Here is a 17,650-nt window from a genome sequence, read left to right as displayed (position 1 = left end):
ATTTCACGGACTGCCACCCTTTAAGTGATAAAACTGCTCCTCTTTGTTGCTTGTTTAAGTCAAGATAGGTTCCTAAAGGCAAAAATGAAGCTGAACTTATCTGTTAGAATCAGAGAAACAAAAAAGAACAGTCCACATCAGCCTTTTGGGGGGAAATTCTGGAGACAGAATGCATTGGGAATCAGGACCCTTAGTTTCATTCATGTTGATTTTCAAGAGTGCCTCAAAAATAAAGGAACAGTAAAAAAGTTCCTGCATGTAATTACAAGATTTAATGAGAGAATGGGGGTAATTCTTTCCACTAGGACAAGATTACTTCTGGTAAAATGGATGACACCATAATGTAACTCCGGTCTCCACAGTTCTATACTTATCCATAACACAGCTCCTTTGCCTCCTCCTCCCTTGTTAATCTCACATATTGCCAACGACCTGTTTTCCTGACTAGGCTGGAAGCCCCTCTGCAGGGGGAGATCATATCTTACTCATCCCTGCATCCCCTAACGCACTCAGAACCTGTGCACCTCACAGAAGCACCTGGTGTTGTCGCAGGACATCATGGTTTTCCAACAGCTAGATTATCTTATTTGACCTTTGAGTCAAGGTCATTTGGGAGGCCATGAGGGATCCTTAACCCTGGGTTATGGAGATGAAAAACCCAATAGCTGAGCTGCTGGTCCCAGGATTACACAGTCACTAAAAAGCTAGAAACCAGGCCTTCTGATTTCTACTTGAATGTCCTTTCCATTCTGTCTTGCCTATTAAAGACACTTAAAGAATGCTGAATAAAATGAGCACGAGTGAGGCTTCTCAATTGGGAAGAAGGCAAGTTTTACAAAACCATAGTTACTTACGTGCTATAATGAACACAGACAAGGTTTTGAGGTTATTCTCACTTAAAGAAATCACTCTTCCTGCATTTCCCCAGAGGCTCTTTCCCATCTCCATAAAAAAGCCTCTTTTATATGAAGGGCAGATACACATAACCAACATAAGTGGGAGAATACTCGGACCACAAAGTTTCTTCAAGGCAAATTCACCCAGGGACTGAGCCACTTTCAACAACTGATCCCATCTCTTTAAGAAAGATTTGGTAATGGGGTGCATGGGTGGCTCGGTTGGTTAAGCACCTGACTTGATTTCAGGGTCCTGAGATTGAGCCCTGTGTCTGACCCTGGAGCTCTCCCCCTCCCTTGCCCCACCCCCACTCTCGAACATGCATGCGCTCACACACTCTCTCTCTCTCTCTAAAAAAAAAAAGTTTAGTAAGTTAGACAATGTGTCTGAAGTCTCACTGCCAATATGCCACAAGACAAGATAATGTACCAATATTTACATTTCTTAGAAACCTAAGCAATATTCCACTATTTTCAAGAATCCCACAGAAGATAACAGCTCTGCAAAGCTCAATTCCACAAAAATAGAAAAGCAACATAAAGCTGGTTTTGGTTTGATACCACTCAGAAGTTATATTCATCTCCAAAAGGACATGTAAATAAATCTAAGCCTCTCTAATGTCATCCTTTTTGTTTTGGTTTTGTGATCATCAAAGAAATATTTGATGTAGTTGACTGTCTTGTTGTATTGTGGAATTAAAGGTGGCATTTTAACTCATTTGTTATTTCTATAATATTATATCTCAAAACAGAAATAACTATACTATTTTAGTGTATTATATAAATTTTACATTTACTGGAAAAAACAATCTGGCCATATAGAAGTATTTTTTTTTTAAGTAAAAATTCACAGTTCTACTACCTAAAGATGATCACTGCTAACATTTTGGTATAAATACCTCCAGACTTCCTTATGTTTACACACACATAAACATTCACTTTTCTTTCTTTTAAAAAAATTACTATAAAATCATAATAAACATGTTCCTTTTTTGAGAGAGAGAGAGAGTGCGTGCACGAGTTGGGGGTAGGGGAGGGGCAGAGGGAGAGGGAGAGAGAATCTTAGGCAGGCTCCACGTGCAGTGGGGAGTGGAGGTGGGGCTTGATCCACAGGAGATCACGACCTGAGCCGAAATCAAGAGCTGGTCACTTAACTGACTGAGTCACCCAGGCAACCCTCTTTTTTTTTTTTCCTTTTTACAACTATTTCATTGACATCTCTCCATATTAAACAAATGTTGAGAATAAAGCCTATCTCCAATTATGGAACTCTTTGGAGGTTGCTCCATTTTTCACTGTTATAAACAATGCTGCTATAATATGCATCCTTATATATCTTTGTGTACTGGTCCAATTATTTCCTTAGGATAAATCTCTAGAAGCAGAATTGCTTGGTCAAAGCAAATTTTAAAAATGAGAATTTACTGTCAAGTTGCCCTCAAAAAAAGGTGGTACTGAGTTAGGGCAGTGGGAAATACAGCCTTCCAGTTATGGAATGAATAAGTCACAGGAATTAAAGGCACATCATAGTGAATATAGTCAAGGATATAGTAATAGTGTTATATAGTGACAGATGGTAGCTACGCTTGTGATGAGCACAGCATAATGTACAAAGAAGCTGAATCACTATGTGGTACACCTGAAACTAATGTAACACCGTGTGTCAACCATATTCAAATAAAAAAAAAAACCTTTTTTAAGTTCTTGTGTATTTCTAAATAGCTAGACCACCCCTTATTTATTTTGTTGAGTTGGCAATCAAGGGTGTGGCAAGAGAGAAAAATACATGAGGAATCTTTGAAATTCTCTCTTTTTTTACCCTTTCCACAATGGGAAGCCAAGCAGAGCCATCTGAAGACTTTTAAAGGACCTTGATAATTTTAATGTTGGAAACTCCATTACACATCATGGCAAATATATTAAAGTACATCCATGTCAATTAAATATATTTTTTTCACTGCAAAAACCTTCAAATGGATTTTATAATTTTGCCTTTAAATTTTATTTGGCTACTAGTAAAGCATGTAATTTACATTTGGTTATAATTTTTTAGCATGCTCAGGAATCTGACCAAAAAATTATTTCCAGTATCATGAAATTTTATGAATATTCAAATTTAGCAATGAATGGAGTTAACATATATTATGTTTTGTAGATAGTTAATTTAAATTTATTAATTCTATTTTTGCAATTTTTTTATCATATTTTTGAGACAATATTCATTTCCCCAGCCCCTGGACTTCTTCCAGGCCCCTGGAAATCTTGCGGGTCCTGGCATGTGCCCAAAATGACTAATCAAAGAACTTCCCAGGAAGAGGCAGAGCTAATGCAAAGGTGCTAGAAGAGGAAAGAGCTTGACTTGTTGGAATAGAGAGATCAACATGGTTGGGGTGGATTGAGTGAAAGGCCGAGAGGCAGGAGAGGCCAGCTGGGCCAGGTCACTCTATCTACCCTGGAGATCTCCTGAACCACTGTCCATAGAAAGTAATTGTCTCAGCCTATTGAATTTCTGTTTGAACAAGCCACACATACCATGAATCTAAATCATTAAGTGTAGAACTCTCTTGTTAATTTGTTTAGTGGTGTGTTCTATTACTTCCAGATTCTCACTTAGCTACTTAGTCCAAATGGAGATTTTTAGGGAGATCTCACTTTGGAGAAATAAATGACTTAAAAGTCAACTGTGCGGACAACAACAGGACATGAGTGTTGGAACACAGCCATTTTATCCATTTCTTTGGCAGGTCCCAAGGCTTTGTCCTTCAATATATATCTTCAAGTGGTCCATTTCTCCACAGCATCATTCTGTTCCTAGCATCATTATAAGCATATGCAAATGACACTGTTAGCCTTTGAGCTGAGCTCCTTCTACTGCTTCTCCTATTACCCCCTATTATCTGTTCTCCAAAGAGCAGCCATAATTATTTTTAAAATATAAGTATGATCATATCACTCCTCTGCTACAAACTACTGGATTCCCATATAACTTAGAGTAAATTCCAAAATCTTTATGTTGCTCTATAAAGTCATAGGGGCACCTGGGTGGCTCAGTCGGTTAAGCATCTAACTCTTGATTTTGGCTCAGGGCATTGATTTCAGGGTTGTGAGATCAGGCCTTGCGTGGCGCTCTGCACTGAGTGTGGAGCCTGCTTAAGATTCTCTTTCATTCTCCCTCTGTGTCTCTCCCCTTCTCTAAAAATAAATACATAAACACAAGGTCCTAATAGAATCTAGTTCCTTGCCTGCCTCAGGGCCTTGCTCTTGCTCTTCCACCTGCGATGCTTTCCTTGCACACTTTTACGCATCATTGTCTCTCATTATTCTGGCCTCTGTTCTAATGCTTTCCTGACTATCTTACCTAAAATCATTTCACTCTTCACTTATGCTGCCTAACACTCCATTAATTTGTCCTCAAAGCATTAAGCCACTTTCTGAAATATTATGGATTTGTTTACATGGCTACTGGTGTTATTCCCCTTTAGAATGTAAACTCTGCAAACAAAAGACTTTTCTATCTTCATCTCTGATACCAATCGCAACACCTCCAGCACAAATAGTGCCCAATAGCGCAATCAATAAACAGTCACATGTATAAATTAGTCTATCAATGAATGAAAAATTTCATGTAATGAAATCCTCATGTTGAAAAAACCTAATAAGTAGACTCTATTTTAGTAAAGTCATTTGTAAACCTGCTTGGGGGAATATTCAATTATATTACCAATTTTAGAGTGACACTGATACGCCTGGGTACTGAAAGTACTCTTTACATAGTTGTTGAAAACAACAGTAAGTGACTTTTCAGTTTGTCACTCAATATATTTACCTCATTTATCTGCTAAGCTTCCTAGAACAATCACTTACCATGAAATGGCGGTTGAAGTGGCTCTTGGGAGCCCACCTCATCCCATCTGGCTTCCGTGAGCAGCACAATTTAAAATTGATTTACTGCTCTTTTTTCAGAGTCTCTGTAAAAAATAATCCCAAGAAAACTCTAGACTTACTAATAAACTATTTAAACTGACAAAATTTCTACATAAGACATGGTTGATGTTCAATGAAAGAAAAATCCTAAAGAAAAGTACTTGGCTGTGTCTTCTAATAGAAGCAGCTGGTGGCATTGACAAAACTGGGGCTTTGCAACTTCACGAGAACCCTCAGCTTGCCCTGACAGCTCTGAACCTTACCGAGAACCATTTTTGTGAGGGACAAGGAAGTGATACAATATTACCAGCCCTAGACCAAGATCATGAATTCTCTCTCTCTCTCTTTTTTTTTAAGATTTATTTATTTGACACAGAGAGAAAGAGAGAAAGCACGCACAAGTGGGGGAAAGGATATAGGGAGAGGGAGAAGCAGGCTCCCCACTGAGGTGAGAGCCTGACAGGGGGCTCGATCCCAGGACCCTGGGATCATGACTTGAGCCAAAGGTAGATGCTTAACCCACTGAGCCACACAGTCACCCCAAGATCATGAATTCTTAAACCGCTTAACACCACCACCCACCACCAACAAAAATGCCAAGGCCCCACAAATTCTAAACCAAGGACCAAACCCTAAAGGGTAACTTCTTTAAGAACTCCTGTGTCTTGCCATTTCCTTACACCACACACAAAAATAGACTCAAAATGGCTGAAAGACCTCAATGTGAGACAGGAGTCCATCAAAATCCTAAAGGAGAACACAGGCAGCAACCTCTTCGACCTCAGCTGCAGCAACTTCTTCCTAGAAACATCGCCAAAGGCAAGGGGAGCAAGGGCAAAAATGAACTATTGGGACCTCATCAAGATAAAAAGCTTTTGCATAGCAAAAGAAACAGTCCACAAAACCAAAAGACAACCGACAGAATGGGAGAAGATATTTGCAAATGACATAGCAGATAAAGGGCTAGTATCCAAAATCTATAAAGAACTTCTTAAACTCAACACCCAAAGAACAAAGAATCCAATCAAGAAATGGGCAGAAGACATGAACAGACATTTTTCCAAAGAAGACATCCAAATGGCCAACAGACATGTGAAAAAGTGCTCAACATCACTCAGCATCAGGGAAATCCAAATCAAAACCTCAACGAGATACCACCTCTCACCAGTCAGAATGGCTAAAATTAACAAGTCAGGAAATGACAGATGTTGGCGGGGATGCGGAGAATGGGGAACCCTCCTACACTGTTGGTGGGAATGCAGCAAGCTGGTGCAGCCACTCTGGAAAACAGTATGGAGGTTCCTCAAACAGTTGGAAAATAGAGCTACCCTACGATCCAGCAATTGCACTACTGGGTATTTACCCCAAAGATACAAATGTAGGGATTCGAAGGGGTACGTGCACCCCGATGTGTATAGGAGCAATGTCCACAATAGCTAAACTATGGAAAGAGCCAAGATGTCCATCGACAGATGAATGGATAAAGAAGATGTGGTGTATACACACACACACACACACACACACACACACACACACACACACACACACACACAGGAATATTATGCAGCCATCAAAAGGAATGAGATCTTGCCATTTGCAACGACATGGATGGAACTGGAGGGTGTTATGCTGAACGAAATAAGTCAATCAGAGAAACATGTATCATATGACCTCACTGATATGAGGAATTCTTAATCTCAGGAAACAAACTGAGGGTTGCTGGAGTGGTGGGGGTGGGAGGGATGGGGCGGCTGGGTGATAGACACTGGGGAGTGTATGTGCTATGGTGAGCGCTGTGAATTGTGTAAGACTATTGAATCACAGATCTGTGCCTCTGAAACAAATAATACATTATATGTTTAAAAAAGTGAGTTAAATATATTAAAATCATCCTTAAAAAAAAAAGAACTCCTGTGTCTTGATATACCACAGGTGTAAATCTTTTTAAACTGAATGCTAATAAACTCTTCAACACACCAAAATAAATTAGGCTTTTTCAATGTGAGGATTTCATTTCATGGGACACCCACCCTGTAGCTGTTCTCCCCCTTTTACACCTGTATTTTCCTACATCCCCTGGGCTGACTGTGCCACCTGGGGCTGGTGTGAAAAACTAGGCATCCCAAATCCTCCCATCACAACACTAAATACCGCATCATATTACCCTGTTTTCTTGATTGAGCCTGTTGTCATTCACAGCTCATTTCACTTTTGCATGTTGCTTTTCTATTTTCTCTCCACTTTCATGACAAACCTTAGGAAATTTCTCTTTCTAAAAACCGACCCTAACAATGCAAGTGCTACTGATTTACTTGTAAAAAGAAAAGAGAGCACTTTAATTAAAAAAAAATTACACATAACAAGGAACGAGTACCTTTTATTTTAACACCCATCAAAGTACCTAGGAAGCCTTTCAACATTTCTACATCTCATTGATCTCTAAATCTTTTAATTAAATCTGCTTTTCCTCAAGCACCACTAAAAACTGTATCTTTTCTTTTTTCCATCTTTTTTTACTTTAATCTTTGCCCGTTTTATTGAGATATAATTGACATATACTATTGTATTAGTTTCAGGTACAAAGCATAATGATTTGGTATATGTATACATAGTGAAATGATCACCATGATAAGTTTAGTCAACATCCACTCACTTCACATAGTTACAAATATTTTTTTCTTGTGATGAGAACTTTTAAGATCTACTCTCTTAGCAACTTTCAAATACACAATATAAGCATACCTCGTTTTATTGTGCTTTGCTTTATTGTACTTTGCAGATATCTGGGGTTTTTTTGTTTGTTTTACAAATTGAAGGTTTGTGGCAACCCTGTGTTGAAAAAAGTTCTATTGGCATTTGCTCATTTGGTGTCTCTGTGTCACGTTTTGGTAACTCTCGCAATATTTCAAACATTATCATTATTAATATATTTGTTGTAGTGATCTGTGATCAGTGATAATGATTCAGTGAAAGCTCAGATGATGGTTAGCATTTTTTAGCAATAAAATATTTTTAAATTAAGGTAAGTACTTTTTTTAGACATCATGCTATTCCACACTTAGTATACTATAGTATAGTGTAAACATAACTTTCCTATGCACTTGGAAACCAAAAAATTCGTGTGACTTGCTTTTTCTAACATTTGCTTTATTGGGGTAGTCTGGAACAGAACTTACAATATCTGAGGTGTGCCTGTGCAGTCTAACTATGGTCTTCATGCTGTAAATTATATGCCCATAACTTATTTATCTTGTAACTGAAAGTCTGTGCCTTTTTAAAAATTTTATTATGTTATGTTTATCACCATACATTACATCATTACTTTGTGATGTAGTGTTCCATGATTCATTACTTGCATATAACACCCAGTGCTCCATTCAGTACGTGCCCTCCTTAATACCCATCACCAGGCTAACCCATCCCCCCACCCCCTCCCCTCTAGAACCCTCAGTTAGTTTCTCAGAGTCCATAGTCTCTCATAGTTCGTCTCCCCCTCCGATTTCTCCCCCTTCATTTTCCCCTTCCTGCTATCTTCTTCTTCTTTTTTTAACATATAATGTATTATTTGTTTCAGAGGTACAGGTCTGTGATTCAACAGTCTTATACAATTTACAGTGCTCGCCATAGCACATACCCTCCTCAATGTCTATCACCCAGCCGCCCCATCCCTCCCACCCCCCACCACTCCAGCAACCCTCAGCTTGTTTCCTGAGATTAAGAATTCCTCATATCAGTGAGATATTATGCTGAGCGAAATAAGTCAATCAGAGACATGTATCATATGTATCATAAGTTTGTGCCTTTTGACCACCTTTACCCATTTCACCCACTCCCTACCTCCCACCTCTAGCAACTACCAATCTGTTCTCTGTATCTGTGAGTTTGCTTTTTTTCCCAAGGTCAATCCAAGTTATTGTGAATGGTAGGATTTCCTTCTTTTTTATGGTTGAAAACATTCTTTTGTACATATATATCACATTTTATTTATCCATTCATCCATGGATGGACACTTAAGTTATTTCCACATCTTGGCTACTGTAAATGATGCTGCCATGAACATGAGAATACATGTATCTTTTCAAGATAATGACTTCATTTCCTTCATATATATTCTCAGGACTGGAATTACGGAATCATACGGTAGTTCTATTTTTAATTTTTTGAAGAACCTCCATACTGTTTTTCATAGTAGCTGTGCCAATTTACATTCCCACCAACAGTGTACGAGGGCTCCCTTTTCTCCACATCCTCACCAATACTTGTTACTTTTTGTCTTTTTTGATAACAGCCATTCTAACAGGTGTGGGGTAATAGCTCATTGTAGTTTGCATTTGTATTTCTCTGATGATTAGTGATGTTGTGCACCTTTTCATACCTGCTGACCATTTGCATGTATTCCTTGGGAAAGTATCTACTTACATCCTCTGCCTATTTTTAACCAGGTTATGTGTTTGTTCGTTTGTTTTTGCCATTGTGTGGTATGTGTTCTTTATTCATTTTGGATGTTAAGGCCCTATTGGATATAAGATTTGCAATTATTTTCCTGCATTTCATAGATTGCCTTTCCATTTTCTTAATGGTTTTTGTTTTTTGGTTTTTTTGCTGTGAAGAAACCTTGTAGTTTAATGTAGTCTGACTTGTTGATTTTTGCTTTTGTTGCCTCTGATTGGTATTGTATCTCCAAAAAATCACTGCCAAGATCTATGTCAAGTTGTTTACCATCTTTGTTTTCTTCTAGGAGTTTTATGGTTTCAGCTCTTATGTTCAAGTTTTTGATTCATATTTTGAATACATCTTTCTGTATGGCATAAGATAGTGGTCCAGTTCATTCCTTTGCATGTGGCTGTCCAGTTTTCCAAATACCATTTACTGAAGGAACTGTCCATTCCTCATTGTACATTCTTGGCTCTTTTGTCAAAAATGAATTGACCATATCTGTGTGGGTTTATTTCTAAGCTCTCTATTCTGTTCTCTGTATATCTATGTGTCTGTTTTCATGCTAATATCATACTGTTTTGATTACTATACCTTTGTAAGGTAGTTTGAAACCAGGAAATGTAATGCTTCCAGCTTTGTTCTTCCTTCTCATGAGTGCTTTGGCCATACTGCTCAGATTGCTTTTGGGGTCTTTTGTGGCTCCATAAAAATTTTAGGATTGTTTGTCCTATTTCTGTGAAAAATGCCTTTGGAATTTCAATTGGGATTGCATTAAATCTATAGATTGCTTTGATTAGCAACTAAATGGGCATTTAAACACTAATTCTTCTAATCCATGAACATAGAGTATCTTTGTATTTGTTTGTGTCTTTTTTTAAAAGGTTTTATTTATTTATTTGAGAGAGAGATAGTGAGAGAGAGAACACAAGCAGGGAGGAGAGGGAGAAGTAGGCTCCGCACTGAGCAGGGAGCCCTACACGGGGCTCGATCCCAGGACCCTTTAGATCATGACCTGAGCTGAAGGTAGATGCTTAACCGACTGAGCCACCCAGGCACCCCTTTGTTTGTGTCTTCTATAATTTATTTCATCATTGTCTTATTGATTTCAATGTATAGGTCTTTCACCTCCTTGGTTAAATTTGTTCCTATGTATTTTATTCTTTTGACATAATTGTCAATGGGATTGTTTTCTTAACTTCTTTTTCTGGTAGTTCATTTTTAGTGTATAAACACTTGGGTTTTTTTCCTATATTGATTTTGTATCCTGCATTGTTACTGAATTTGTTTACCAGTTCTTAGAGTTTATTTGTGAAGTCTTTAAAGTTTTCTGTATATATCATGTCACCTGTAAATAGAGACAATTTTACTTCTTCCTTTCTGATTTAGAGCCTTTTATTTCTTTTTCTTACTTAATTGCTCCCACTAGGACTTCTAGTACTATGGTCAATGAAAGTGGGGTGGGCATCCTTGTCTGGTTACTGATATTAGGGGAAAAGTTTCAGCTTCTCACCATTAAGTATGATATTAGCTGTGGGCTTTTCATATATGACCTTTATCATGTTGTGGTATATTCCATATATACCCAATTTGTTGAGAGTTTTTATCATAAATTCCTGTTGAATTTTGCCAAATGCTTTTTCTGTGTCTACTGAGATGATCATATGATTTTTATCCTTAATTTTGTTTGTGGTATATCACACTGATTGATTTGCACATGTGGAACCAACCTTGAATCCCTGGAATAAATCCCACATAATCATGGTGTATGATCCTTTTAATGTATTGTTGAATTCAGTTTGCTAATATTGTGTTGAGGATTTAGTTTTGGTAGGTTGTATGTTTCCAGGAATTTATCCATTTCTTCTGGGTTATCTATATTTGTTGGTGTATAATTGTTCATAGTTGTCTTACAACCCTTTGTATTTCTGTGGTATCAGGTGTAACTTCTCCTCTTTCATTTCTGATTTTATTTGAGTCCTTTTTTTTGGTGAGTCTAGCTAAAGGTTTGCCTATTTTGTTTATTACAAAAAACCACTCTTATGGCAGTGCCTGGGTGGCTCAGTCGGTTAACTCTGGCTCAGTCAGTTAAATGTCTGCCTTCGGCTCAGGTCATGATCCCTGGACCCTGAGATTGAGCCCCTCATTGGGCTCCCTGATCAGCAGGGAGTCTGCTTGTCCCTCTCCTTCTGCCCCTCCCCCCACTCATGCTCTAATAAATAAAATCTTTTTAAAAAACCCACTCTCACTTTCACTGGTTGACTTTTCTACTTTTTAATCTCTATTTCATTGATTTCTGCTCTGATCTTTGTTATTTCCTTCATTCTGCTAACTTTGGACTTAGTTTTTTTTTTTATCTACTTCTTGAAGTGTAAGTTAGGGTGTTTACTTGAGATCTTTCTTGTTTCTTAATGTAGGCATTTATTGTTATGAAACTTCTTTTTGCTGCATCCTATACATTTTGGTATGCTCTAATTCCATTTTCATTTGTCTCAAGACATGTTTTTCTTTTTCTTTTGATTTTTTGACCCATTGATTGTTTAATCTCCACATTTATGAATTTTCTAATTTTCTCCTTGTAATTGATTTCTAATGTCAAACCATTGTGGTAGAAAGAGTTGCTTGATATGATTTCAGCCTTCTTAAAAATTTTAAGACCTGTTTTGTGTCCTAGCCTATGATCTATTCTGAAGAATATTTTGTGTGTGCTTGATAAGAATATGTATTCTTTGCATGGGATGGAATGTCCTTTTGTAAATATCTGTTAAGTCCATCTAGTTTAATGGGACCTTGAAGTTCAATGTTTTCTTATTGATATTCTGTCTGGATGCTCTATCCATTATTGAGAGTGGGTTACTGAAGTCCTCTATTATTATTGCATTGTTGTCTATTTCTTCCTTCAGGTCTGTTAATATTTGGTTTATATACTTAGGTCCTCCTATGCTGGGCACATGCATATCTACCAGTGTTATATCCACTTGTTAGACTGACCCCTTTATCATTATAGAGTGACCTTCTTTGTCTCTTACTATGGTTTTTTCCCTAAAGTGTATTTTGTCTGATATAAGCTTAGTTAACCCTGCTTTCTTTTGGCTTCCATCTGTATGGAATATCTTTTCCATCCTTTCATTTTCAGTCTGTATGTGGTCTTAAAGCTAAACTGAGTCTCCTGTAGGCAGCATATAGTTGGGTCTTACATTTTTATTCATTCATTCAGTCAATGTCATTTGATTGGAGGATTTAGTCCATTTACATTTAAGGTGATTATTGATAGGTATGGACTAACTATTGCCATTTTGTTAATTGTTTTTTGGCTGTTTTTAATTCATTTGTTTGTTTTTTTCTCTTGTTCTTTTCCTCTGTGATTTGGTAATTTTCTGTAGTGGTATGCTTAGATTCCTTTCTCTTTATCTTTTGTGTATTTACTATAGATTTTTGCTTTGTTGGCACCATAGGCTTATGTAAAACATCTTATATTTGTAACATCTATTTGAAGCTGATAGGTTTGAATGCATACTATAAAGCTCCACATTTTTACTCCCTCTACCCACATTTTATGTTTTTGATGTTACAATTTACATCTTTTTATCTTGTGTATCCATTAACAAATTATTGTAATTATAGTTATTTTTACTACTTTTGTCTTTTAATCATCACACTAAGTTTATAAGTGATTTAGTTACCATCATTACAACTTTGGACCTTTCTGAATTTAACCATATACCTACCTTTGCCAGTGAGGTTTATACTTTCAAATGTTTTTCTGTTACTAGTTAGTGTCCTTTTGTTTCAGCTGTCAAAGCTTCCTTTAACATTTTTGTAAGGCCCGCCTAGCAGTGTTGAACTCCTTCAGCTTTTTCTTTTCTTTTTTAAAGTAGGCTCCACATCTAACATGGGGCTCGAACTCATGACCCTGAGATCAAGAATCGCATGCTCTACTGATTGAGCCAGATGGGCACCCTGAACTCCTTCAGCTTTTGCTTGTCTGGAAAACTCCTCTCTGCTACTAAAACCAAAAGCCAATTCTAATATGCTATAACAACCATCCCTCACAGCTGTATACATTTTGAAACCAAAATCTTATATATATGACAGCAATGTCCTTACCACCTGTATACCTTGCTAGTCTACTAGATAGACGAATGTCAATGTCCTTTGGTATTATCACTAATAGTATTAGTCAGATAATCTTAAACCTCAATTAAGATTATTCCCTTAATGATCTTAAAATATATGGAGGAAGTTTTAAAGACTATTTTTAGAACAGAAAGCAGATAGAGGTTCTGATATCAGATACTGTGCATAGAAGAAAGGAAAGTCCTACAAATAATTAACAGCAATTCATTTCTCTGTGGAAAAAAGGGCTCTATGACGACACACTGTGAAGTGATTTATAGCATATTGACTCTAATTCTTCTAATGAAAAAGCAGTTGTCCAAGTTCTCCCTGGAGAACACTCAGCAGCAACAATCCATGCACATGGAAAGTCATGAGTTAGAAAACAAGAACCAAATGAACTCACAGCTGGAAAAAGCCAACAATAATTAATTTAACACCAGCCATTTGTAGAGAACATGTATACATTTCAAAATTTCCCTTGGGAGGAACAGGTCATTGAAGGGCAGAGGCTACATACTTGAACATGTTCAAAGAATGTTTACTTAATAAGATAATATGCTCCAAAGGTTTTACATAAAAAAATAAATAACAACTCATTTTGGACTAGGTTAGGATAAATAGTTGGTAATACCATCACTTGAATTTCAATATTGTAACAAGTGTTTCTGAAAAACATTGCCAAAATGAGTTCTCGTTGAACTTGAACAATATATTCCTCAACAGCAGCAGCGAGAAAACAGTGTCATTAAAAGGGGCTTTATTCTGACTCACTGGCTAAGAAAATGGGAACAGTTTGAGATCTTCCATGTTGCTTCATTTTAATGAGCGGCGAGAATTTTTCATGTCCTTATTAAAGTAGTTAATGTATTTCTCTAGTCTCATTATCACTGCCAAAGTATACTCTGTTGTTTCATAACCAAGACAACTCCTTTTCATTTCAGAGAAGATCAGAAAGTCAAATCTGATTGCTCACATGTGGTTGTTAATAAAACTCCCACGGTGCTGCTTAAGGTGCCCATGGGGATTGTACAATTATTTATATTTTCTTATGGTTTTCTATAATTACTGTGATTGTATTTTCACAAAGTAAATGTATCTCCACCAATTAAAGCAGTGGTGGGTTAAGAATATTCATCAGACTCGTGTGAAAGGATATTGTTCTTAGGGTTTTGATCAAAGCACAGAAATTAAACTGCTGTTATCATGCATTCAACCCAAGTGTTAAATTAAAATGCTCAGCAACTTTGGAGTCTATTTGAGCAGATGTTAACTATTTATGAAAATAAACATGATACAGGACTTGCATTCATGATATGACTCATTGTTGCATTAAAAGGGCTGGGAAAAAACCTACAACACAAATCATGGGGGATATGGTTTATGGTATACGACTGATTTGAATTACTGTTAATTCAGGTCAATTTAAATTTTCAGAAGCATATAATTCTAATAAATCTCATTTTGCTTCTTTGCTGCTTCTTACTTCGCCTCACCTCTTTGTCTTTTTTGAAGTCTCAAGGACTAAGAAAGAAGCAAGCATCTGAGGCTATCAAATAAAAAACACACAGTATAACCGTTCACACTTTCCCATATAGAAATCTCATTCTATCTAGTTCCACAGTGCTTGCAGCAAAAGTGACCAGCTGTACTTCCATTCCATTAGCTGTCATTTTGACGCTAGAATGTTAGCCTGCTGTGTGTGAGATGTGATGTCCATGTACAATTCCCATCAAAGGTAATTTTCTGTGCAATGGTGTGTAAAATTTACCTCTAATTATGATAAGGTCACTGATGGGTCATTTATGATATGTTCTCTGGAGACAACTGCGGTGAATAGCTTTTGGTGACATTTGTCTGGAGAAATTAAATTGGTCTGACCATGACTCCATAGAAAGTAAAACTTTCTTAGAAAATTATTCCTCAATCATGTTTAAAGCCCTAGAGGAATCGAGAGAGGGGCAGTATGCACACTGGTGAAGGCTGTGGGTTTTGGAATGAGGCAGACCTGAGTTTTAATCTAGAGTCACTGGGCCTAGAAGCCCTACGTGGTCTGGACTTTGCACACCTCGTGGCTTCTATTCCTGACATTTGCTCCCTCCCTCCCTGGGCTTCCTGGTCCTTGACTATGCCACAGTCAGTCTCACTTCTGGAGTTTTTGCACTGCAAATTTTCCTGTGGTTGGAATGGTCTTCTTTCAGATCTTCATGTGGTTGGAATTTCCTTTTTCTCCTACATTCTCATCAGTGGAATATATCCTACCCACCATCTGAACTCCCTGACCACAGCCTCCACCTTCTTCCTACCTAAAGTAGCCACCTCTTGATGCCAGTTAATCACTGAACATCACTTAAAGTCCTAATCATGGTCTTAAATTATTTATTTACTGTTTATTATATTTATTTACTGTTTAATGTATAACTAAGCTTGCATTTGACCATAAATCTAAGACGGAAAGGTATCTTGAGCAGGATATTCCATAATCTTGAAACCCCAACAACGTTATATGGCTTGGTGGTCCGGTATTGCTTGATAAGATGGACTTAAAAGGAGATCTGAGTCAATAAGTTAGGGATGAGAGAACTTCCTGGACTGTATGTAAGACAGCATGAAAAGAGAACTAGTTATGACAAATTTTATTAAAATAGTCATTAGAGTGATTTCACATTTCACCATGACCATGGTGGGCCTCCACAAAGGGACAATGTGTTAGTCACGTTAGTTATTAACACTTTTGGAAGAAGGTTTTTATATGTAACGGTGGGTTATATTTATTTAAATCTATCACTATTTTGCTTTCAGTCCTCCTTCCCAAGATATCTTACTTGTAGACATAATAATGACTTTTGAAATGGTTTGTATTCAGTAAATATTTGTCAGCAAATGACTAAGTGCTGGATGGACTAGAAGATCATTCTTGTGTTCCAATCCTCAATGCAAATTATAACAACAACAGAGATGAGATTCTTACCAAAGTGTCCAGTCATGGGCACAGTATGGCTGAACATTTCCAAGGTAGAATCCCAGAGACTGAGTGACCTCCACAAGATTGGTAAAGTCAAGGCTAATGCTGTTGAAAAGGACAGATGTCATGATAATCTCATCAATGGCCCATACGTCTTCTCCCTGGGAAGAATGATATGGTTGCCACCATCTGAACTGAATTCCAAACTGTCTTGCATCATCCGGTAACTCTACAGAGATTATTCTAAAGGAAAAAAAAATAAAAGTAAACGTTCCGATTACTTTGATATCTTAAAGTACATTCACAAGAGAATATTTTTTCCTGTGGTACAGCATTTAAAAAAATAGTTCTCCCATTATTATAAACATTCTTTTGAGATTTCCAATTTCTTGTCTGACTCCAAGTCCTCTAAACACATCCAAAAATATGACTGCTTTCAGGAAAGCTAACTCAATAAAACACAGTTGTCAAAGTGGCAGGATTTGTCCCTTCATCTGAAAAAGGATTGTGGGCACTTTGTTACACATATTACAGTTTGAGGCTTGTTGGAACTGTGGCACTTCCTAATTCCCATGAGTTTAGCAGTGTATGAGGTGACTTGCTGTGTCATGGTGGCTATGACAACAAACCTGTATGTGACAAATGGGGAAGAAAATTAAGAATAATATCTAATTTCCAGGAGCAATTACTGCACACAGCAGCAGGAGACCTACATTAATTGCCACTGCAACATCTGCCTGAAAGCTCCATAAATCACAGTACCATGCTGCTCACATCCATACACAAGGTGAGATATGAAGCAAATGCCAAATGGAACATTTGTCTCCATCAATGCACAATTAAATGCCAGGAGAGGTGTTCGTGGCAAACACACACTAAAGGGACTGAGTCTTTTTCCCAGCGAGCAAAGGAAAGCTCCCTAAGACAGGTGACTAGTTGGATAACTTAGAAACAAATTATTTAAAAAAAAATTATTTAAAAACTTCAATGTCTAAGGCTGGATTTAATTAGAAATCAGATTGACTTTCATATTTGTATTATGTTTATTCTTAGTTACTGCATAAAAAATGTCAAGTCACATTTTGGAAATGTAATTTTTTTATATACTTAGAGTTATTAAAAAATGATACCTATTTTCTCTTTAAATAATTTGTATATGGAAATATGGAATAGAATAACATGATTTTCATCACTATTAATTATACAAACTACCAGTAAAAAACTGGTAGAATTTTTTGCAATGTGAGAAAACACACTCTTTAAATAATGAAAAATCAATATTCAAATACAGAAATATAAATTTTATTTATTTTTT

At 37.0% G+C, this 17,650-nt stretch overlaps 1 protein-coding gene across 2 annotated transcripts in view; it reads right to left on the bottom strand.

Annotated features, from left to right (window-relative positions):
• Positions 1 to 17,650, bottom strand: part of RELN (reelin) — a 492,672-nt gene that overhangs the window by 133,426 nt on the left and 341,596 nt on the right. For both annotated transcript variants that reach the window (XM_027573967.2, XM_027573968.2), the window contains exon 20: positions 16,342 to 16,578. In XM_027573967.2, coding sequence (XP_027429768.2) covers positions 16,342 to 16,578 — 237 coding nt within the window. The remainder of the gene's footprint in view (positions 1 to 16,341; positions 16,579 to 17,650) is intronic.

The sequence above is a fragment of the Zalophus californianus genome, chromosome 12, assembly GCF_009762305.2.
Source record: "Zalophus californianus isolate mZalCal1 chromosome 12, mZalCal1.pri.v2, whole genome shotgun sequence".
Classification (NCBI taxonomy): domain Eukaryota; kingdom Metazoa; phylum Chordata; class Mammalia; order Carnivora; family Otariidae; genus Zalophus; species Zalophus californianus.
The sequence above is the reverse complement of the archived record's forward strand: the minus strand, read 5'-3'. Positions and strand labels throughout refer to the sequence as shown.